This window comes from Cyprinus carpio, chromosome B13 (assembly GCF_018340385.1).
Source record: "Cyprinus carpio isolate SPL01 chromosome B13, ASM1834038v1, whole genome shotgun sequence".
Classification (NCBI taxonomy): Eukaryota; Metazoa; Chordata; class Actinopteri; order Cypriniformes; family Cyprinidae; genus Cyprinus; species Cyprinus carpio.
Genome location: NC_056609.1, coordinates 12,910,198 through 12,932,620, shown reverse-complemented (window position 1 = coordinate 12,932,620; position 22,423 = coordinate 12,910,198). Strand labels below are relative to the sequence as shown.

Sequence of the window (22,423 nt, the reverse complement as noted above, 5' to 3'; positions counted from 1 at the left end):
CAAGATTCAATTATTAAAAGTCTTCACAGATAAAAGAGTGCCTCATAACGTTATTGAACATTGTACAAATGTTTTTCATGAACTTCTTCCAGCATTTATAAGGTTCAATTAAATTGATCTTGTTTGAGAGGGAATGTGTCTGTGAACACCTAAGGGAAACATTAGGTTAAGTAGGCTACAAATGGTTTAATTATTTTCTGATCATTGCCACTTAAAGAGCAATGTGAAAGCCTGATAAGTTGCAGACATTGTCACTGGTGCTCTTTGCTGGTCAAAAAAATTTATGTTTTTTATAGTTTGCGAGCTGAATTAAAGAATATATTCTCCTTTATTTTGGCCTGTTGAATCTGAATCTCAAGAAATTATCACAAATAAATGAAAACGGGCATTTAATTCATAAAATGTCAGAAAATATTTAATTAAAAGCAGATTTTCTGCAGTCATTCAAGGGGTTCATCTGTATTCAATTATTGTTGCTGCTTTTCACATTATTTATCTTTTAGCCAGACAGAACTGGAGCACAAGATTCATACCTTTAGTTTTATCTACACCTTTCAGAAATAGTTTCAGCTTTTTAAACTGACATTGAATATGTCTGCATTAGGGCTGAGCAATCTATTTCCATCAGTTCACCTTAAACATGTTTAGAAGAGTCTGGAAAAACAGTTTCTGCAAGTTGAGACCAACTGACCAGCCAAGACAGACAGATATGAAGACAGCATTTGAGAAAGACATGATGTAAAGTATTTAGCTAGTTTATCAGTGTTTGGTTTCAAGCTGCAGGGTGCAGCTGCATATATTCTGGTGCTTCCCAACATTCCCATGATGGTTATGTAAGCAAGACAAATGCTGGAGAATCTGGCTCAGAGGAGAGAAATAAACTATGTTGACAGCATCATAAATTGGTTATACAAAACCACTTGAAATGATTTACTTGCTTGTCTCTCTTTTTATTTGGCACAGATAGCATTTTCTTGCAAAACTTCTCAGAAGCATTTTGCCTTGCAGATGAATAGAACCGTTTTTTGATGTTAAACATTAACGTTTAGTGAATCGCTTAATAAAACAGAGGGCTGGAATATGCTATTAAAGAGAATCCTTGAATGCACCCAGCTGTTACTCAAATACTGCAAAGAAGTTGAAGCGCATAAGCTGAATATAACTGGCCTAGAAACTGGTTGGGTGAAGACGATTTGCTTCTCATTTGGATATATTCAGGATGCATCGAATGCTGTAAGATAGGAAACAAAGATTAGGATTTTATTTTTTTTACAATATTAACCTCAAATACAGAAAGATGTGAGTGAAATATACCAGTCTCCAGTCTTCATGAGGTTGATGGCATCGTTGACCTGCTCCAGACTCATTTTGTGTGTTATGAACTCGTCAAGCTTTATTTTGCCGGTCATGTAGTCACAAACCAGGTTTGGAACAGAGTCTTTGCTTTTAAAACCTTTACATAACCAGAAATGAATGTACTGTATGCACTACTCAAGTTCCTTCTCTGAAAGCCATAGAAAGCATTAACCGACAGCTTGATTACCTCCAAACAGAGATCCTTTCCAGGTTTTCCCAGATATGAGCTGAATTGGCTTTGCAGAGAAGTCCTTCACATCAGTCCAGCCAACCAAAACACTCACACCCCAACCTTTAATACACGACTCCAGTGCAGTTCTCTGAGTTCAAATATGCATTAATTCACACACATTTCACATACTTTTAGCTTTTAAATGAGTTAGTAAATGAATGCTCCTTTCACAAATGTGTCAGGCAGGTCTTACCATTACTTCAGTGTTGCCCACACACTCGAGTGAGAAATCCACTCCTCCATTAGTAAGTTCTGCCAGTACTTCAGAGATGGGTTTATCATATGCCTTCGGATTCAGAAAATCAGTGGCACCAAAAACCTTTGCCTTCTCAAACTTCTGCTCATTAATATCCACAGCAAAGATGCGGGAGGCTCCGGCGTTTTTACAGCCCATGACTGCAGCCAGACCTACTGCACCCAGTCCAAACACTGCACACACCGAGCCTGGTGTGACTTCACACAAACACAAACAAATTACTAGTGTAAACATCTTAACATTCACCTTTCAAGACACAAAAGCCATCTGGACATTTAGTCACACAAAAATGGATGATTTTCTTTGCACGATTAGGATTTTTTCATACACACAGTACATACATACATACACACACACACACACACACACACACACACACACACACACACACACACACACACAAAGTGTCCAAATCCTTTTATATAACAGTATTACAGTTGGTTCAGATCCTCAAATCTAATTGGTAGAGCAGTGTTCCAACTATGCAACTTTTTTTTTTCTTGTGAGGCTTAATCAGTGTAATTAATGTAATTTCTTACTTTTGAATATAATGGTAGCTTTTCTGAAATCTAATGGCTTCAGTTACATATGTGTCAAAAAATGCATCCTACTGAGGTCACCGCCTTTGAAATAAGACTTTTATAATGGGAAATGAGAAACGTCTATAAATGAGACATTGAATTATTCACTCAGGCAAATAGTTTGAACACACAGATTCATTTGAAAAAACACACTGGGGTTTGCGAGTGAACTTCAGGGGGTTTGTGAGTTAATGATAAGGTAAAAATGTATTAAATCATAACAATTAAAATAATAATGATTTAAAAAATCTAAATAAAACACTTACAAAAAAAAATAATATTTAGACCATTAACTGACATCAGAGCACTGTAGATATATTATAGATATATGAAATACGAACTTAAAGTCTAAAGTAAATATTTTCATCTTGTTTAAAAAGTAAGTTACTCAGTATTGGCTATTTGTTTATTTATCGGTTTTATAGCACAGCTGAGATAAACTTTTAACCTTTTATTTAGTCAAATGTTTTTCTCAAGGTGTCCTTGTGCTCTCTTTCTTTAAAACGAATGAAGCAAAAACAATAATTCAAGTGTGGCTTAAGTGTCCAGATACTTCTTAAATGCACACAACATATATACACACCCCAGCTGTGTTGACAGCAGCTCCGTAACCGGTAGCGATGCCGCAGCCAAGCAGACACACGCGGTCGAGTGGGGCATCATCAACAATCTTGGCCACAGCAATCTGGTTGATGACGGTGTACTCAGAGAAGGTACTGGTGCCCATGAACTGCAGAATGGGCTGACCACGGCAAGTGAAACGTGTTGTAGGATCAGACATAATGTCATGATAATTACTTGACCTGCCAGGAAAAAAAAAGATACATTCCCCAAAAGCAAGTGGATGATATATGTGACCCTGGACCACAAAACCAGTCATAAGGGTCAATTTTTTTAAATTTAGCTTTTCATTTATATATGGTTTGTTAGGATAGGACAATTATTGGCAATCTGGAATCTGAGGGTGCAAAAAAATCTCAGTATTGAGAAAATTGCCTTTAAAGTTGTCCAAATAAATTCCTTAACAATATATATTACTAATCAAAAATTAAGTTTTTATATATTTATGGTAGGAAACACAGGGCTGGACTGGTCCAGGCGGCCCACCACCACTTCTGAAAAAAAATTCTGTCGGCCCCTGTAGTGCGTACTGTAGGCCCACCGGGTAAATGCCCGATTACCAATCCAGCCCTTATGGAGCATGATATTTACTTAAAATCCTAAACATTTTTGGCATAAAAGAAAAATCATTCATTTTGAGCCATACAATGTATTGCTGGATATTGCTACAAATATACCTGTGTGCAACTTATGAATGGTTTTGTGGTCCAGGGTTACATATAATGTGAAAAGTTGTTCTGTTGTTTGCATTTCTTACCAGCTGCAGTCACACATGTTTGTTTTTGGACACTTGCAGAACTTGCATTCTCCACACTGAGAGAGGAAGAGTGGAATGACCTTGTCACCTGTTCACCAGAATACATAGACTTATTTTTAATGTAGTTTTTCCTTTATGAACAAATCAGTAAGGTGACCAGATAACAAGATTCAATTCAGAAGACATGAGTGTGAACAATTGATGATGGAATTTTCATTTTTGTGTGAACTATCCGTATGCGTATGAATATGTAGTTTTATTTTGTGACCTGGTTTGAAATCAGTGACTCCAGGTCCCACACTCTCCACCACACCAGCGCCCTCATGTCCCAGGACAGTGGGAAAACCCCGCTTGTCCTTCCCTTCAAACAGGTGGTAAAGGTCAGTGTGACAAACACCTGTGGCTACAACCTTAAAAACAGGAGAAAAACATGTTAACCAATAATGGTTAACAATATCAACGCGATTTGACAAATTTCATGGGACATTTCCCACCTTAATTCGTATTTCTCCTTCCTGAGGTGGGGCGACTTCTATTTCCTCCATCATCAGAGGCGCATTGGGCTCCCAGGCAACAGCAGCCCGACATTTAATCACCTTTAGCACAGAGAAGTTTTATAGATATTTAATGGTTGACTACAGATGTTTATATAACCGCTGTGCTTGAGCGGTCGTATGATCTACAATCTCTAACCGTGGTTGGAGGTTGTCCAGCTGTTTGGCTTAAGCAAATGGAAACATTAAACATCTGTTTTTAGAGCCACAGATATCTGTGATTTCGCAATCAAGGGTAAATATTAACTCGATGAAATTGCCAGAGCACATCTTTTGTAGATGTAGCGTAGTTTAATAGTTTCCATTTGGCAGTAAACTGGCATAATGTCCAATTAAAAAAAACAGAAAAAATGTTGACATAAAAAAACATACAATTGTGGACTTCTTTATATTGTCTTTGTACATTATAACATTGTATATATATATATATATATATATATATATATATATATATATATATATATATATATATAGCCTTTATATACACAGTAGTTTTTTATATATTGCATTATAATTAGAAGTGCAGCGAGTCAATAGTGCATTGCAATAATTACACAAGCTATCACATTTGATACAAAACATTTATCTTGCATATGTTTCTCAACGTTTTTGGCTTATATTTTTTTAAGCATAAGTTATACTGGATGGCTTAAAGCATTAATAACATTCTTATGAGAGTCTCATTAAAACGTTAGTTTTATGTTGCTAAGATATAATCTTATTTTTAAGATGTCTTTGCACCGTAAAATGTCCCTCATCAATAGATCACTTGAAATAAGCTAAGCCTAAATAAAGGGACTGGAGTCATATAAAAAATGCATTAACTGCTCTGCAGCACAAATGAAAAGAGACCAAAAGACAAGTTTACGAACCTTTCCTGCAGTGGCCATTTCCCAATGTAGTCGTATTGCTGTGATGAATGCAAAAAGAGGCAGAGATTCTTTGGTGCTCGTTTTTATACTCTGGTATTGTGTGGATGAAGCAATCGCTCTCTCCTCTCTCTCACACCTCCCTCTTTCTTTTACGGAAGTAACACTGTATCTTTTTAATATAGTACATATATATTAAAGGGGTCATCGGATGCCCATTTTCCACAAGTTGATATGATTCATTAGGGTCTTAATGCAAAGTCTACAACATAGTTTGGTTAAAATTTCACAATTGTGGTGTAAAAAACAATTTTTTACCTTTTTTTTTTTACCCTGTCAAAAACAGCTCTTTTCAGAGCAAGCTGTTTTGTAGCATTTACCTTTAAATGTTAATGAGCTCTGCTGACCCCGCCCCTCTCTTCTGAGCTGCTCTCAGAGACTGTTTACTTTAGCCGCATTCATCGTGAAACTTGCTAATTAGCACATTATTTAAAAAGGCGATTTGCAAAGATTCATTAAAAAACCTTATACTCACTTTTTCTGTTGGTGAAGCTGGACCATGAATGATTCGCGCGAAGATACTGTAGGTAGGTATTTAGGTAGATAGGGGGAGCTTTCCCTTCAGAAACAAACTAATCCACTGTGTCTTCAAATGTCAGGAGTAAATGACGACTGCTATGTTTATTATTACAACAACAACAGAACACCTCAATCGCTTAGGAGCCATTCTTGTCTACGTCTGCTCCAGCGGTGAAACAATGCTGGACTGATGACAGCTCACTCAGGGCGGGTCTGACACCAACCAGTCCAGTCTGTGCTGAAAGGCTACTGTCAATCAAACTATCATGGGCGGGGTCTGTCTGTGTGACGTCACAAAGGCATCTGAGATCGGCTCGATTTGAGAAAGGGGTAAAGATTTTAGTAGATTAAAAAAAAAAAAAATCCCACGGGGTGGATTTTTATCATTATAGGGTAGTTGTGTACACACACTGCAAACACACATTTCAGTTTAAGCAACTTGTAAAAGTGCATGTAGCATCCGATGACCCCTTTAAGATTATTAAGGATTTAAGCATTTCTATGCATGTCTTCTTCACATTTTACTTTGGGTTAAACTGGAAATACTTTCAAAGATACTGCATATGATGTTCTAAATTTTCTAAGACAATTATATATTGGTAACCCCATGCCAAGGCTGCATTTCCCAAAATCATTTTTTAAAGTAGATCATAGATATGATTATGATCTAGGCTTACAGTGCTTTTGGGAAACACAACCCAGATGAATTTGATGGAACTCTGTGGCAATAATTGGACTGTATTACAATTTTTTTTTTTTTTAAACAATGATAGTTTTTATTATGATTATCCAGGTTTAAAGTTCAATTACATTGCAGAATAATTTTAAATATAAATTCTTTCAAAAGAAATTAATCAATCATAGTCCAGAAATACAGAAAATGATATGTTGGTTAAAATGAAATTATGGCACAGAAGATGCTAATTAACACTGAAAAGAAACATAAGCGTAAAAGCCAAGTTTTGGCATTGTATCCACAATTATGAATTATGAATTGGAGTATTACATACCAAATGAAGTTTTTAAATCAGTACCAAAAATAATCAGAATCAAACATGATTTTCATGAATATAAAGTGATGCCATCTTGCGAAGATATTCACAGTTACATAAAGAGCAGCTTAACCTTGCTTAAAAAGTTAAAGTTCGTTCAATAATTTTCAAATATAATAATTCATAAAGAAAAAGCTTAAAGTGCAATAAAAACAGGCCTTTTCATACTTCTGATGATGAATATGGGTCATGCAACATATTCTACTGTAGCAAAATTTTTATACTAAATATTTCCGTTATGAAATTATCCTTTGATTTCATTGATATTGCAACATGAATCTTTGAAAAGAACAGACAACATGAGCAGATTATAGTAAAATCAACTAATAAAAATACCAAATAAGAATTTACAGCACATAATGTAGGTCTGTTATCATAAAAGGTTTGATTTTAATACAGTTTCTTCCTCTGCTCAGAGCATTTTATTTAATTCACACTTTCAAAGTTATCCCAGCAGCCCCAAAACATTCACATGCAGTAGTATTAACACATTCAAGTTTTAACATGATTATCATTCCCTGGTATATTTCCCAAGACATGTTTAGGGGGAAATGAGGAAGGTTGCCCTCTAGTGCAATTGTGAGGAGGATGCAAGACTGACACCTGGGCGAATAAGAGTAATACATTCAACAACGGTAATTACCTTATAACTGATATGTACAGCTGTCATTAGAATCTGGTTATTCTTTGATAATAGTTAGTATATCAATATGCACCCATTTTGTCAATGCAAGTATTGAAGGGAAGTATGCTTTTCAAAGGTATCTAACACACAGTTCACATAGACCGGAGGAATCATTCCAGTAGTTAAAGTAAATCCTCTGATTATCTTCATTAACTCACTCTCTTGTTACTTACCCACATAAAAAGAAGGCAAATGGCACAGACCCAAATATACGGATCAGGTACAACTTTCAAATGACATTCACATAGCTCATCTTTTATAGAAAGGAGTCTCTCCTCTCTTTCACTGGCACTGGCTGTGGGTGGCAGATGAACCTTCATGTGTCTGTCTGTCTTCACATCAGTTATTTCTGGATATAAATGATAATAATGCATATAGTTCCCACAAGGCCGAGGGCTTGGATACCCAGGAACCAGAGCAGCATCCAAAACACCAGCACGACCACGGGCTCCACGATCTTCTCTCCGAAGTAAAGCTGGGTGAAACCAATGCCCCTCAAACACTTATTGAGCTCCCCGAAAAGAGTGCCCAGCCTCTCACAGTCATCCACCAACGGAGCCTCTGGCTGTGGCTCTGCTACAGAGTGACTGTGTGGTCTTTCTCTTCCCCTGAGGTCATTCTGAGAGCAAAGACAGTTTGACTACATTACACAATGCTTTTTTAAATTGCATCAATTATGGATTTTTGAAAATTACCTTTCATGCTGTGTGTAACACAGCTCTAAGTGAATGAAAACATCCTGCAAAATTTTTGATCTAAAAGTGCACCGTGTATAAGGTTATTGTCTTTCAAAAGAAAGAGTTGAATCTTTCTTTCCCCTAAACGAAAGAGTCGTTTTTAAAATGAATCTTAAGCTGTTTCAAGTTGATCTTAACATTAGCATATTTATGCCTGCCCACTTGCTGCGCACGCAGACCCAGTAAAACTTGAACCTCCCCTCCCTCAAACACCGTAGCGGATTCCCAATGTCTATAGAATACCCAAGACGCATCACTCGTATAGTTATGAATGGGGAAAAATGCTACGCTTAACAGGGCCGTTAAATCGCAGGAAGCCCCGCTTTCTGAATGAAAGAGCCAATCACTAATCAGTAAAGCGTTATATATTTATTCTTGTTTTGTTCTGAGTTCTGTTCTACTATTAAATTTAAAGGCTTTGTTGTAGAATGCTGTGCTGTCAAGTTAGAAAATGCTTAACTGCGTGAGAGCCACTGGTGTCCGACTGTGTTTTTTCCCCCCTGATAAAAGTGGATACAAATTACAATACTCCTTCATTTTTGGTCACATGAGAGTAAGACATTATTCAAAACTATTCTAAATATTCCTTTATTTGTGTACATTCACAATAAAAACAAAACATTGTGCTTTTGTAAAATAAAGGAAACAAACAGGATGTTGCTTTCTCAAGAGCGCAGTTTTATATATATATTTTTTTTTTAGTTTTGTTAATTTATTATTGAGAAAAATATATTTTGCATATAGGCCTATTTACTTCTTTTATATATAGCTTTATTATGTTTTTCTCCGGTCGCAGAAGCGCTGCAATTGCGTGACCATGTGAATCCTCACATTCTGTTTTTTATGTTGCTTTTTGCGTGTATAAAATTAATCCCTGGAAAACAAATTTAGGTAGCCTATTTTTAATGGGTCACAGCCACATATCAATTCAAATTTAATATAATTGTAATTTAACAATCTTGTTGGCTAATTGGCTTAACGACCGCCGGTTGTCGGTTAGGAAAAATAAAATAACCGAAATAAACAAAATAATGATAGGCTAATACAACTGCACCTGTTTATGAATATTGCTTGATGATGAAGTAGCCTATCTAAATAGTCTATAAAAAATATAAAAAATCTCATAACACTTGTTAAAAATAATTGTATGCAGTCCTATACGATTTAATAATAGGCTATATAATAAAGTTTTGTTTCAAATAGATGAAGAACAGGCTACAAGCCTATATAATTTACACAATATGTGAAATTATGTATGGAAACAGCTCAAGGGCATTTAATCGGTAAAAGGCCAGTTGGATGGCTGTAGACAGCAAATTTCGCAAAGTTTTTTACGCATATTCTCTTTGTCGATAACAAAACAGCGTAAAAACTAGATGGAAACTTGGAATTAAAGTGTTTTTGACCTTGCATGAATGTCAACCAAAATATGAACCTTTCATAACCCATAATAGGCGCACTTTAAGTCGTACAAATCAGAAAAAGTGAAATTCTGTACAAGATGACACCACGTGACTGTGGTTTTAGAGTATCTGTGGGAGTGTGATTATATGTTACATATTTGCATGTACACATGCTAAATATAGGCAGGTAAAAAAACAGGTTGCGCTTCATTAAATTAAGCTAAGAGAGATATTGTTGAGGCTTAACAGATTAGACTGAGTGCCATGAATGCCTAATGTTATAGCTAATGAATGTGACAACACAGCTATTCATAGAGCAGGCTGCTGTTTGATGTAGAAATCTCTTGATAAAGAAAGGGAGAGACAGGGCAGAGTATGAAGTTACTGTTAAAAACTATGGAGGATTTCGCAATATCCGAGCAAAAAGTGAAAGGAAATGACGCCAAATACATATTTTTTGTTATTATATTTAAATATTAAAATATAAAAAAAAATCACAGCCAAATGTTCTGTAGAGCTGGATCAGATCTGTCAATCTTAACGTTACCTGTTCGCTGTGTGCGGGTCTGAGAGCTGCCTCATGCTGGCAACGACATCCGCTTCGTTCTCGCGTTCCGTTTAAGGCATCACGATGACGTACCTCCGTACCATTTACGATCAGATTAGTTCTTGACATTTTTATTTTTTTTCAACACAAACTGATTACTGCTGACCTGAGATAGTGCCGAAGGGCTGAGAACCAGATGGCTGCTGGCGATACTTCCGGTCTTGGCTGTAAACAGAAGGGACATGTTGACGTCATGAGTCACAGTGTTTCAAAATAAAAGATTTATCATCCAAAATATGTTTATTATAACCTTCATAATGGGAAAAAGTGAATGAACTTAACAGAATGGACTATATATGTCGATTACGTAGAGTTGATGAAACAAAATATTTTCATTATTTTTGCGATGTTTAATTTTCTAGCCTGTTTCATAGTATAATTTATCATTTATAAATATGCACCGAAGCGCACGGCTGTGAGTCAAAACCTAATGAGTCACCTACGCAGAAACATTTAGGGGCGTAATTTCTGCGAATCGGTTCTTTTGAACCGTTCATTTCAACGAACCGGTCAGAAACGATTCAGCTGCCCTTTATTTCTCAAGTAGTAATCATTTCGGTCTGTCATGCTTAAAACACTCGAGTAAATTCACATATCGTTACTTATGTGTGTTCGTTGCTGTTTTTATTTATTATAATTTTATTCAGTTGACTTTATGGCATCCCTGATTGAGAGAAAAAAAAAACATAAATATAATTTGCATTTACATTAAACAGTACTTAAATTAATATACATCACTTGGCTGAAAATATCTTTCTGAGTTATTTTTTATATATAAAATCGAAATTACATATTATATAAAATATTTAAAAAAGGTTTTATTATAAAAACCTTTTTGTAGACGCACTCTGTGATTCAATCATATAAATCAAAAATTGAATACATCTGTTTTTTTATTTTATTTTAAAGAGTCGGTGATTTGAAAACTGCGATTCGTGACTGTGAATGGTTGTTGTTCTACCTGTATATGTTAAAAGTAACAAGAAATAATGCAAAAAACAACAACAACAAAAACAACAACTATAAATTATTTTAAAGCCTTAAATCTACTCTTTGAATAATTTTTGTACTTGTTTTTTAAATTGTTTTCGTTTATTATTATTATTATTATTATTATTATTATTTTTGTGATGTTATTTATATGTTATTGCCCTTGTATGTTCTTTGTTTTAAAAACTGCAATAAAAAGAGAGAAAAGAATTAGTTGTTATTCATTATTAAAAGTTTTGAGACGCAGCTTGTGATTGGCTCTCTGCACTGCGTCAGCCAATCAGAGCGAGGCACTGAAGTGAAGCGAGAACGTCCCTTATGAGGCCTGCGAGCGGCTCACGGAAAATGGCGACGGCGGAGCCGGTGAGTCAATAAACTTCTCACAGATTATTTTACACTTTCCAGTTCTTCAGCGCTACGCTACGAACTACCTGCCCCTAACAAAACGTCTATACGTCTTTTTAGGCGAAACTTAAGTTTATATGTAGTCCTCTGTAAACCTGTAAAAAGTTTTTCGGCATGTTTGAATGGGGTGGCTCAACAAGTTTGGCTGAAAGTTCGCGAGGCTCGTTCCAGTCGCGCAGGGCACTTAATTACTTTTCCAGATGTCTGTGCGTCACCACTACCCTATATGCATTTAGCCACACTTTTTTTTATCATGCTTAATTTTCTCTCGGACAAAGCGTCCCCACCACAATACAGCTGTCAAAAACTAAGACAGCGAATGAGGAAAGTGAGGGGACTTGTAGTGTAACGACACCCTGCTGGATCAAACTATCAAAGCTGTGCTAAACCATAGTTTATTCACAGCTGTTACAAACTGCTATGAAGTTCTAGATTGACGCGTTACATTAATTGTACGTGTATAAATTTGTATCTACATTTTCTAAAGTGCTCACGTGAAAGACCCTCGCGCTCATAATAATGAATGACTGTAAACACAAACACTCGGAGCTCTCACACAAAACTCATGTTAGGTTCATTTAGGCAAAACTAACAGTGACTGTAGTCTCCAGACTAACATCTGATACTACACAACCACATCTGGCAGGTATTGCTCTGGTCCCAGCTGCTGAATTAGTTCTGTTCTGGATACTTAAATAAATGAGGACAATAAAGAGACATTGCCTGCAGTCTTTCTCTTCTGTCTGCACAGTGTGTGTGTGTGTGTGTGTGTGTGTGTGTGTGTACTGGCTGCTGGATTTAAACTAATCTTTTAAAGGTTCTTGTGCAGGAATTAAACTCAGTTTCTTGTAAAGTGAAGAGGAGCACTCAGAAGAGACGAATCAGGAGCTCGTCAGCCCTGAGAGCTACATCAAACACCCCCTACAGAACAGGTCGAGTGAACGAATGCACGTGCCTTCAAACAATGTGCTAGCTTCTACATGAAGTTTTTAGTTTCTTTATTTATTTATTTTTTCTTAAAGATGGTCTTTATGGTTCTTCAAAAACGACAAGAGCAAAACATGGCAGGCCAATCTCAGACTGATCTCCAAGTTTGACACAGTTGAGGATTTCTGGGCGTAAGACTGATTCTGTTTTTACAAGAGATATGCATCTATGTTAAAACACTGTCCCCTCATGATTTTATGAATCTCTTCTTTCTAGGCTTTATAACCACATTCAGCTCTCCAGTAATTTGATGTCAGGATGTGATTACTCACTTTTCAAGGTAGGCTTTCATCATAACCGCTGCCCTTTTTATGTATTTAAAGGGTTCACCCAAATAGTTTACATCAAAATTGAAAATTCGGTCATCATCATTATCATTACAGCTCTGAGATTCTACCCAATAAACACACATTACCACGAGTTCAAGAACAAACTGACCCTGAGCAAAAACATTACTGACCAATCAAACTGAAGCATCTGTTGCAGTTTGCCATATTATCAGATAAGCTGTTGCTCTTTTCTAATGTGAGTCAGTGTGTTAGGACTAATTTGACCGAAACAATCCAAAAATATGGTGGAATAGAAGTGACAAAAGAAAATATGCATGCTGTATGCACGTCTCTTTTACAAATCTTACATCAGTTCTTTCACTAGGACTTGAACCCATGAACTTGGCTATGCTAGTGGCATGCTTTACTGTTTGAGCTACAGGAAATAAACAAGAAAAAAATGTCAAGAAGTTGCCATGCCATGGCGTCAAGTTAGTGTTACTTATTTATTATTATTTATATTGTGTATTAATTCTGCTTATTTAAAAAAAAAAAATCAATCTAGTTTTTTTTTTTTTTTTTCAAAAGCAAATAAAATGCTTTCAAATTCCATCATCAATTCTTATAACCCACATCATAATATAATATTAGCATTTACCTTTTTATTACTTTGTTGTCTTATTTATGAAAATCTCCCATGGGATGTTATGAAGGAGGGCAGAGTATAGCGACGGATCAGTTGCCAAAAGAGTAGCATTTGTAAAACATAACATTTGTGTATTTCTGATTCTTTTTTGGTAGTTTCTTTTTGCTTGTTTACTGTTGCTTGCTGCTTTTTAGAGGTAGTGTATGAGATTCTCCAGATTGCTGTGGACTTTGCTTTGTGCTTGGGTTGCAGGATGGTATTGAGCCTATGTGGGAGGATGAGAGGAATAAAAGAGGAGGCCGCTGGCTCATCACTCTCAACAAGCAGCAGAGGAAGTATGACCTGGACCGCTTTTGGTTGGAAACTGTAAGAGTTTTGAGTTAGTCACTGAACGCCCCCTCAACATACACGCAAGTAATTCATGTGCTTCTGTAGCCCTGACTCTCTGTTAATTCACCTGTGTCATACCTACAGCTGCTGTGCCTCATCGGTGAGGCCTTTGACGACTACAGCGATGATGTATGCGGGGCTGTAGTCAACATCCGAACAAAAGGAGATAAAATCGCCGTCTGGACAACTGACTACGAGAACAGAGAGGCTATAACGCACATAGGGTGAGACTCTCATGCCTTCACGCTACATGTAAATGAGAACATACTCAGCTGGTTACAATGTGTGATTGTGTTTGTTTGGCAGGAGGGTGTACAAGGAACGATTAGGCATCCCTATGAATATGACCATTGGTTACCAGTCTCATGCTGACACAGCCACTAAGAGTGGCTCCACCACTAAGAACAAGTTTGTGGTCTGAATATTTTCAAGGGCCTGGATCCTCTCTCTCTCTCTCTCTCTCTCTCTCTCTCTCTCTCTCTCTCTCTCTCTCTCTCTCTCTCTCTCTCTCTCGCGCTCTCTCTCTCTCTCTCTCTCTCTCTCTCTCTCTCTCTCACTCTTTCTCTCTCTCTCTCCCTCCCTCCCTCTCTCTCTTTCTCTCTCTCTCTATCTCTCTCTCCGCCTTTTAAAACCAAAGCAACAAAAAAACAGACTGGACTGAACTGCCATGAAACCCCCCTGCAAGTACACTTTTCCCAAAAGCCCTTCACAAACACACTCCTGGACTTCAACTTGCACAACCAGTGAGGTTTGCAGCACAGACAAAATTTGAAAATAACAGTGCCTGTGCTGCTTGTTACATTCACACACATTTTAAGTATTACTTCTGTATCATGCTACACTACACATGTTCTTGCTTTAACCCACCAAACATTCACACATCACTAAACAGTTTTCACCCTGAGAAAAAAAAAAGAATGTGCATAATGAAGTCACATTCAATGTTTACCCCTGAAAAGTCTTGTTCAGATTTTATAAAGTATTTAATATTGTTTTGTTTTGTTTTTTTTTTTTTGGAAGAAATTGTCCATTTATTTAATGGCAGAGGAAAGGAAATGTCTGTGTTCTTTTATCCAGCAGCTTTGCTGCTTCAGTGCCTAATGCACATAAACATTTTAATTTATTCAGATTAATCGTCAACAACTCATTGAGATGGTATTTGACCATTGAGTCAATGTAATCAAGCTAATCTTCAAAGAGCTGCCTTACGTCTCTAAGCATTAACTTGATTAAATTTGGGGGTTTGCAATTCAAGATAAGTGGTTTTATATTGTGAATTTTTGATGCATCATAAGTTTACATTCCTTGTTAGAATAGTAAACTGTGGGATTTGTTTTGCAGTGCTGTAACAGATGAATTGTGCTTGTCTGGATGTCATTGGCTCGAGTTGGCTCTTCAGTAAGATAGCAGCATTATCAAATGGGCCCTGAAAATAAAATAGAATTATGTTGATTCAATTTATTTCACTGACAACGGGAAAAGGCATCTCGGTATTCATCGCCACAGTGTTGCAGGATGTTACTGGGCAATTAATTATTCAGAACATAAGAACAGAAAATCTCACCATAGTAGATCAAAGAGGTAGCATACATATCTTGACTGAGGAGGAGGGGCATAAAAACATATGGTTATTAATAAAGTTAATGTATCTGCATTTTTTTTCAGGTGGAATCAGAAGTTTATCCATAATATTCTGCAATTTGTGACACCTGACATATTCAACTTTCAAACATTTTATAGTTCACTCCATTCTTAGCGATGCTATCTATTTTTGTTTTTTCTGAACTTGACACATTTTATAAATTATAAGATTTAGATTGAAAAACTCACATTCAATAAGCCAGCTATCATTGAGTTGAGTATTCCTCACTCATCATCACTGCTCAGTCTAGTGTCAGGGCTAAACTTGATTGTGCTTGCACAGCCACATTATTTTCTAAATCCAATATTAGCATCTATTTAACTAAATTCACAGAGCTCAGAATAAGTTAAAGGTATCATGCAGTAGACTTTGAACAGTGCTGTACTATGATATCGCACCAGAATGTCACATGATACTGGCCGCTAGAGCAAGGACGAAGGGTTACTGCAAGCACATAAAAAGAAAATAAATAATGATTTATTAGAGTGGACTCTGTTCAGAATCAAAACGGTGTTCAAACTGAGATTTTCTATTTATCTCAAGGACAGGTGATCAGTACAGGCACTTTTGTGGTTCTGTGCTCCAACCCAACCCCCCACCCCGGAGATTTTGAAAAAGACTTCCCCAGTCTGCATTTATTTGATCAAATATTGCAATTTAAAATAATATATTTTCATATATTTTAATGTATTTGGTGCTTAAAAACATTTCTTATTATCAGTGTAGAAATAAGTGGTGCTGCATTTTTTTTTTTGTTTTTTGTGAAAATTGATCCATTTTTTCAGGGTGATTTGAAAAAGTTGAAAAGTTTAACAGAATAGCATTTATATGAAATAGAAATCTTTTTATGCCATTAGAAGTGTCTTTACTGTCACTTTTGATCAATTAAATGCACCCTTGCACTTTGAATTTTAAGGAAATATCAGAGTTATTTTTTCAAATAAATAATGCCAGTTACTTTGTTTCCCATGTCTTGACTGACAGCTCTCATGTTGCCATGTTGAGAGAAACCGGGAGTAATTGCAGAGTTAGGTTCGCTGTGTAAACATGATGCTTACTGTAATTCTTAATGACTTAATATGAACATATTTACTCAACTCACCTGCACAAAAACAGATTCAGTATTCTCAAAATGAATAAAAAGAGTTAAATGCAAACTCAGAATATTATTTGAAAATATATTGTCAATATTACTGACAAAACAACTTTGACAACTACAAATCTCATTTTACCATAAAGGAGTATTCTGGCTTATTTAATGGCTGAGATCCAGGGTCACTAATCATGGAAAAAAGGTGCATGCAAGTGTCAATAGTCTTTAATATCATTTTGATGTCCTCTGGTTGTTTATGTGGTACTGGACATCAGGATAATGAGATGACAGTCTGATGTGCTGTTTCAGCTTCCTCACTTCACACCTCTAGAATCTCTAATAAGAGACCCTTGAATCAGTCTTAGTGACCCTCACAAAACTCTAATGAGGAGCACGCAGTTTGTTCACCAATTACCAGTCTCAGGCAGATGGAGATACTGCACTGCTGAAATCTTAATTTAGATGCCTGTTTTGCATACAGTGTGAATACTCCTTATGTGTGCATAGATACATAATCTGAGATGAGAGTGTGATCTTTGAAAATGGAGGACTCATTGGAAGGAAAAGCTAATAATAGTCAGACCTCTGAACTGAGATGAGACTAAGATGGGCAGTGAGGGTATTATACAACCTCTCTAAAAAGGAAAAGAGCCACTAGGCATATCTTTGGCATTAAACCCCGTCCGACCTCTGAATACCATAGTATGAATGGTTATTCACTAGGCAGGATGCTCTTAGGCTAAGTCATGTCTTATTACTTTACATGTTTGTTCTTGCCTCTAGCTACCAGAGAGCACAGAAGTATCTTCATTGTTGCAGCAATCCTGGCATGTGGCTTGGGGTTTTTGCCAAACATTGTCAGTATTTTGACAGTGATATAAGCATGTGTGGTGAGATCATACAGTATATATTATCACCATAGCAATGACTTTCAGAATTTCTCTAAGTATGTTATGTGATTTTAGGTGAAATACAGGCAAAGGTTCATATCTTTGATATTGTAACTGGCTCTTTTGGCCGTAGTGCATTTCAAATGGCCCTTTGTCAAATTAATTTTTAAAAGTATAAATATTTAATGTTGCTCAATTAATATGAACTCATAAAAGATGCAAGCAAAGTGATTATTCAAAAAGTGGTAGGATACCTTTGAAAATAGTTTTAGATGGATTTTAGCATGCAGTGTGTGTATTTATATATATTTTGTACTGTATATACAGTATTTTTCCTCTGAATCTTTGTGAGTGTGTGCACATATATTTGTTTATATATTATACACTAACGTTCAAAAGTTTGCCAGAGAACATCTAAATGATTCAGAGAAGGCTTGGGAGAAAGTGCTGTGGTCAGATGAGACCAAAATTGAGCTCTTTGGCATCAACTTGACTCGCTGTGTTTGGAGAGAGAGAAATGCTGACTATGACCCCAAGAACACAATCCCTACAGTTAAGCATGGAGGTGGAAACATTATGCTCTGGGGCTGTTTTTCTGCTAAGGGTACAGGACGACTTCACCGCATTGAGGGGCAAATGGATGGGGCCATGAACACTGAACACTGAACACTGAAGATGGGTGATGGATGGGTCTTCAAGGATTACAATGACCCGAAACATACCGCCAAGGCAACAAAGGAGTGGCTCAAGAAGAAGCACATTAAGGTCATAGAGTGGCCTAGCCAGTCTCCAAATCTCAGTCCTATAGAAAATTTGTGGAGGGAGCTGAAACTTCAAGTTGCCAAACGACAGCCAAGAAACCTTAAGGATTTAGAGAGAATCTGTAAAGGAGGGTTTCTGCACCAAGAACTAAATCATATTTTGCTTGGGGATCAAATACTTATTTTACTCACTGAAATGCAAATCAATTTCTAACCTTTATATAATGTGTTTTTCCTTTAAAATAAACCTACCATAAAAATTATAATAACATTCATTTTGCCATTAATTTTAATAATAATCTAGTGAGGTTTTTGAATGCACAAGCAGTATGACAACATTCAGTTATGCAGGTTTTTGAATGCACAAGACTACTTCAATGCAGTATGACAACAGCCGGCTGCCCAGGAGCTTCATGGAGATCATCCAGATCTCACCATCATCGAGTCTGTCTGTGATTACATGAAGAAACACATGAAACTGAGACACACTAAATCCAGAAAAACTGTGGTTGTTCTCAAAGACGCGTGAAGAAACCTTCCTGCAAAGCTACTTGAAAAACAAACCTCAAACATAACCTGACATAAACTTTCAAAAATGCAAACATTGGTCACACCAAATATTGATTTGATTTGAAGTTAATTTATAAATACAATCCATTTATGATAATATTTTTGAACGCATCCTTACTTTACAGCATATTTACACAAGTGCCTAAAACTTCTCACAGTACTGTAGCTTTGGAGGCAGGTTTCTTAAAATGTCTTGAAGACACTGCTAAAGTTCTTCTGGATTTAGTTAATCTCAGTTTCTTCATGTAATCAAAGACAGATTCGATGATGGTGATATCAGATCTCCATTTGGAGCACCAGCTTTTGCCAGACTGCTTGTGCATTCAAAAATCTAACTAGATTATTATTAAAATGAATGGCAAAATGAATGTTTGGAAATGTAAACTGGTATTTTCTACTGACACACTACAGCAAAAGATATAAATAACTGGCTTAAAACCCTTCTTTTGGGTGAAAATACTAATGTGCCTAAGACTTTTGCACAGTACTGTATATATATATATATATATACACACACACACACACTACTGTTAAAAAAGTATAAGTAATCAAAACCTTAAATCAAACAAATCCTAAAACCAAAAAAAAAATACCCAAACAAAAAAAAAACACGTTCTTGTCCCGTTCTTGTCTAAGGACAACTTTTTTGATCCACTTCAATGTTGACTACTGTATACAGTATATATACCCCACCTTAATGTAAGATTTTGATTGCAAAACGTGTAAATATAGTGGTATCCTCATTTACATGCTTCGATAATTGTCACTTACACAATATGCACTTTCCTGTGCAGCATTTTCATCTGCCAATAACCTTAATGTGAAAGTAATATGCTTCAAGAGCCTTTGGGAGGGGAGATTGTGAGATACACATCTATGAATATTATGATTAATGGCCACAAGATGGAGACTCAACCTTCACTTTGTCTCTGCCAATTAGTCACCCCCTCACTGAGTTGAAGAGCTGAGGCCTGTATGTCTACAGCCTGAGATCACTGCCACTGAGTTCACATGACTTCTCTGTTTGTTTGAGGAATCGTATGTTTCTGTTCGATTTATTTTATGATGAGGCTTAGCACAGCATTTGCTTGCAGTAACTGTTAAAATGTTATCCATACATGTATTTTTAAACTGAATTCAGCATGCCGTGTTCATGTATAAATGCTATCCCTATTTATAAATGCTACATAAATAACAGTCCTATTAGGTCTCACCGAAGGGTGATTCCTGTACAGATTTGTATCTATTTGCCTTGTTCTTTAGATTTATATTTGTACTGCCCAATAATTATTCCATTTTCTAAAATGTCTCGCTCAATATCCGAGCACAGCATGACCCCTAAATGCTTTCCCGGCTGTTATTAGACTGCTGACAGATGAGTTTCTATTTCTTTTATGAGGCAAGGGGTGAGAAACCGAATTGTCCGCATCTTGGAAACGGCACTCTGTCACACACACTGTTAAGTGTGTTTCAGTGGATAGGATTGCTCGTGGCAGGAGTCCCTCGAGGACTCGTTTTGATGTGCACTGATGGTTTCCCATAGCAACCGACTGGCCAGTGAACGGCTACATATGAAGTGTGTGTGAGAGTTGAGGAAATGTGTTCTGTTCACACTTAAACTCTGACACACAATACTGCATGTTTCTCACTGGCTTTTTTTTTTTTTTTTTTTGCACGGCAGATGTGTGAAGAGACTTTAATGAATGTATCTCACTCTGGGCTCCTTTTTTCACATCAGAGTGAGCCTTTTTGTCTCTGCATCCTGGTTTGTTGCTTTCAAACAAAGATGGCTGAAATGATCAAACATGTAAAGACACATCAAAGCATCTCCTGCATAATTAAATTGGTTGTTTTTACATTGATTTACTTTAGAATGTTTCATTCTTTATTCATAACGAAGAAGTAAAACAATTGTCCCTTCAAATGTTGTCAGTTCAGCGCATCAAGCCTTTTTATCCGTGAATTCAGTCATGTTTATTTGGGCACATGATATGGTTCCTGTGGCTCAGTGGTAGAGCATTGTGTTATCAGTGCAAAAGGTTGTGGGTTCGATTCCCAGGGAACACGTGTTAGGTAAAAAAAAAATGTTAGCCTGAATGAGCACTGTAAGTCGCTTTGGATGAAAGTGTCTGCTAAATGCATAAATGTAATTTCTGTGCCACAACCAGAATTGTATACAATATGTGTGTAAAATTGGAATGAGAAAAATTGTTTTTGTTGTTCCATCCATTCACTACTGGTTCAACCAGAAGAAATTATGTATAGCTAAATAAAAGCAATATGACGGTTTTGGGGGTGAATGCACTTAATGTTAATTTAATTGTAAACAGGAGTCACTCCTGAATTATCTGTCTGCCCTAGTGAAAAAAAATATATACTAAAATGTATCTGAAATACATTTATTTTATGCTAAGTATACTACAAATACATTTGCATATTTATGTAAAAATACCCTGCAATTGTACCTTTGGTTTACTAAACTGGTATACTTAAAATCTGCTAAATTGAAAAAAGTCCAGCTAAAGATACACTGAAGTATATATGTGGTAAAGTGAAACTATATTCAAGTATACTTTAGGTACACTTTAAATATCTTGCATTATTCAATATGATTCGATTTTATTCAAAAATCATACAATTATCATCAATAGTGACATTAAAACACATTTTAGGCTTAATATTAAGAATTGTGCATTGTGCACAAGTGATAGTCCAAATAAAGTTTAAGTTTAAGTCTCAAGCGATATGTCAGTAAATATATTAATAGATTTTGAACTATACTTATTATGAAATAAATGTATTTTAAATATATTACTGTTTTACTTGGGTGCTAACAATAAACACGGATGCTAACACATGAACCTGTTTGGCATGAACCTGAGGCATCTCAAATTTTTTCTTTTCATTTAGCTGCAATTTTTTAAACTGCAGGCTCTCTTTGGACAGTAATGGATCGCCATTAGACCACAGAGCTGGTAGAGAGAGACAGGTGGATGTCAAAATATGTGAATAAGTCAAGTGGTTATAAGAATAACTGGTTCAAACTGGTCCTGTTTTTTTTTTTAACCTGTATTTTTCAAGTAAATTTGGTTGTAGAATGCAGTTGTCCCTCTCATAAATAACCACAGCAGTCAAACTAGGAGTGACTCTGGATTAAGCTCCAGTGTGAATGGAACGTTTTTTCATTACTTCACATGTGTTTATATGTTCAAAAGCGAACATTTTTACTGACACCTAAAAGCAATAGAGATTGCACTTTTGCTCGCACCAAACAGAATGCGATCTTCTATGTATTACTTTAATGTGGTGAAGTCTAGCCTGCCCAGGCTTCACTGTAATTGTCTCTGGGTGTATCCGGCTTTGCATGTGTGGGATTCCTGCTCCTGGAATGTGCAATCACAGTAAGCTTTCATCTCTTTGATATCAGATCAGCATGACAGAATCAGATGATAGAACTCTACAATTACAGCTGCACCTTTGAAAACATATTT

General features: G+C 36.3%; 3 protein-coding genes across 3 annotated transcripts; 1 reads left to right on the top strand and 2 right to left on the bottom strand.

The window, feature by feature from the left end:
- Positions 1–929: 929 nt before the first annotated feature.
- On the bottom strand, positions 930–5,373 carry LOC109100515 (alcohol dehydrogenase 1-like). The gene is made up of 9 exons (XM_042736651.1): positions 5,230–5,373; positions 4,298–4,399; positions 4,072–4,213; positions 3,804–3,891; positions 3,009–3,228; positions 1,782–2,042; positions 1,544–1,676; positions 1,315–1,453; positions 930–1,231 (listed from the first exon to the last, which is right to left on the bottom strand). Exons 1-9 carry the CDS (start codon positions 5,245–5,247, stop codon positions 1,201–1,203), a joined length of 1,134 nt encoding a protein of 377 aa, XP_042592585.1. The 5' UTR covers positions 5,248–5,373; the 3' UTR covers positions 930–1,200.
- Positions 5,374–6,848: 1,475 nt separating this feature from the next.
- Positions 6,849–10,512, bottom strand: fam241a (family with sequence similarity 241 member A). The gene is made up of 2 exons (XM_042736648.1): positions 10,230–10,512; positions 6,849–8,161 (listed from the first exon to the last, which is right to left on the bottom strand). The coding sequence occupies exons 1-2, from the start codon at positions 10,356–10,358 to the stop codon at positions 7,886–7,888; spliced, it is 405 nt and encodes a 134-aa protein (XP_042592582.1). The 5' UTR covers positions 10,359–10,512; the 3' UTR covers positions 6,849–7,885.
- A 1,097-nt stretch (positions 10,513–11,609) lies between these two features.
- eif4eb (eukaryotic translation initiation factor 4eb) lies at positions 11,610–15,428 on the top strand. Its single transcript, XM_042736647.1, is given in 8 exon segments — positions 11,610–11,642; positions 12,514–12,535; positions 12,538–12,616; positions 12,707–12,802; positions 12,888–12,951; positions 13,839–13,952; positions 14,061–14,200; positions 14,283–15,428. Coding segments are annotated over 8 exon segments (648 nt in total). The 5' UTR covers positions 11,610–11,624; the 3' UTR covers positions 14,398–15,428.
- Positions 15,429–22,423: the final 6,995 nt, after the last annotated feature.

Bases quoted from the DNA above. Each gene is read 5' to 3' on its own strand.
- fam241a (XM_042736648.1), bottom strand. From the start codon at position 10,358: ATGTCAAGAACTAATCTGATCGTAAATGGTACGGAGGTACGTCATCGT. The intron at 8,162-10,229 runs GTAACGTTAAGA...CTTTGCTCTCAG, and splicing joins GACCCGCACACAGCGAACAG to AATGACCTCAGGGGAAGAGA.
- LOC109100515 (XM_042736651.1), bottom strand. The intron at 4,214-4,297 runs GTGGGAAATGTC...CCTGTTTTTAAG, and splicing joins AAGGAGAAATACGAATTAAG to GTTGTAGCCACAGGTGTTTG. The intron at 1,677-1,781 runs GTAAGACCTGCC...ATTTGAACTCAG, and splicing joins TGGGCAACACTGAAGTAATG to AGAACTGCACTGGAGTCGTG.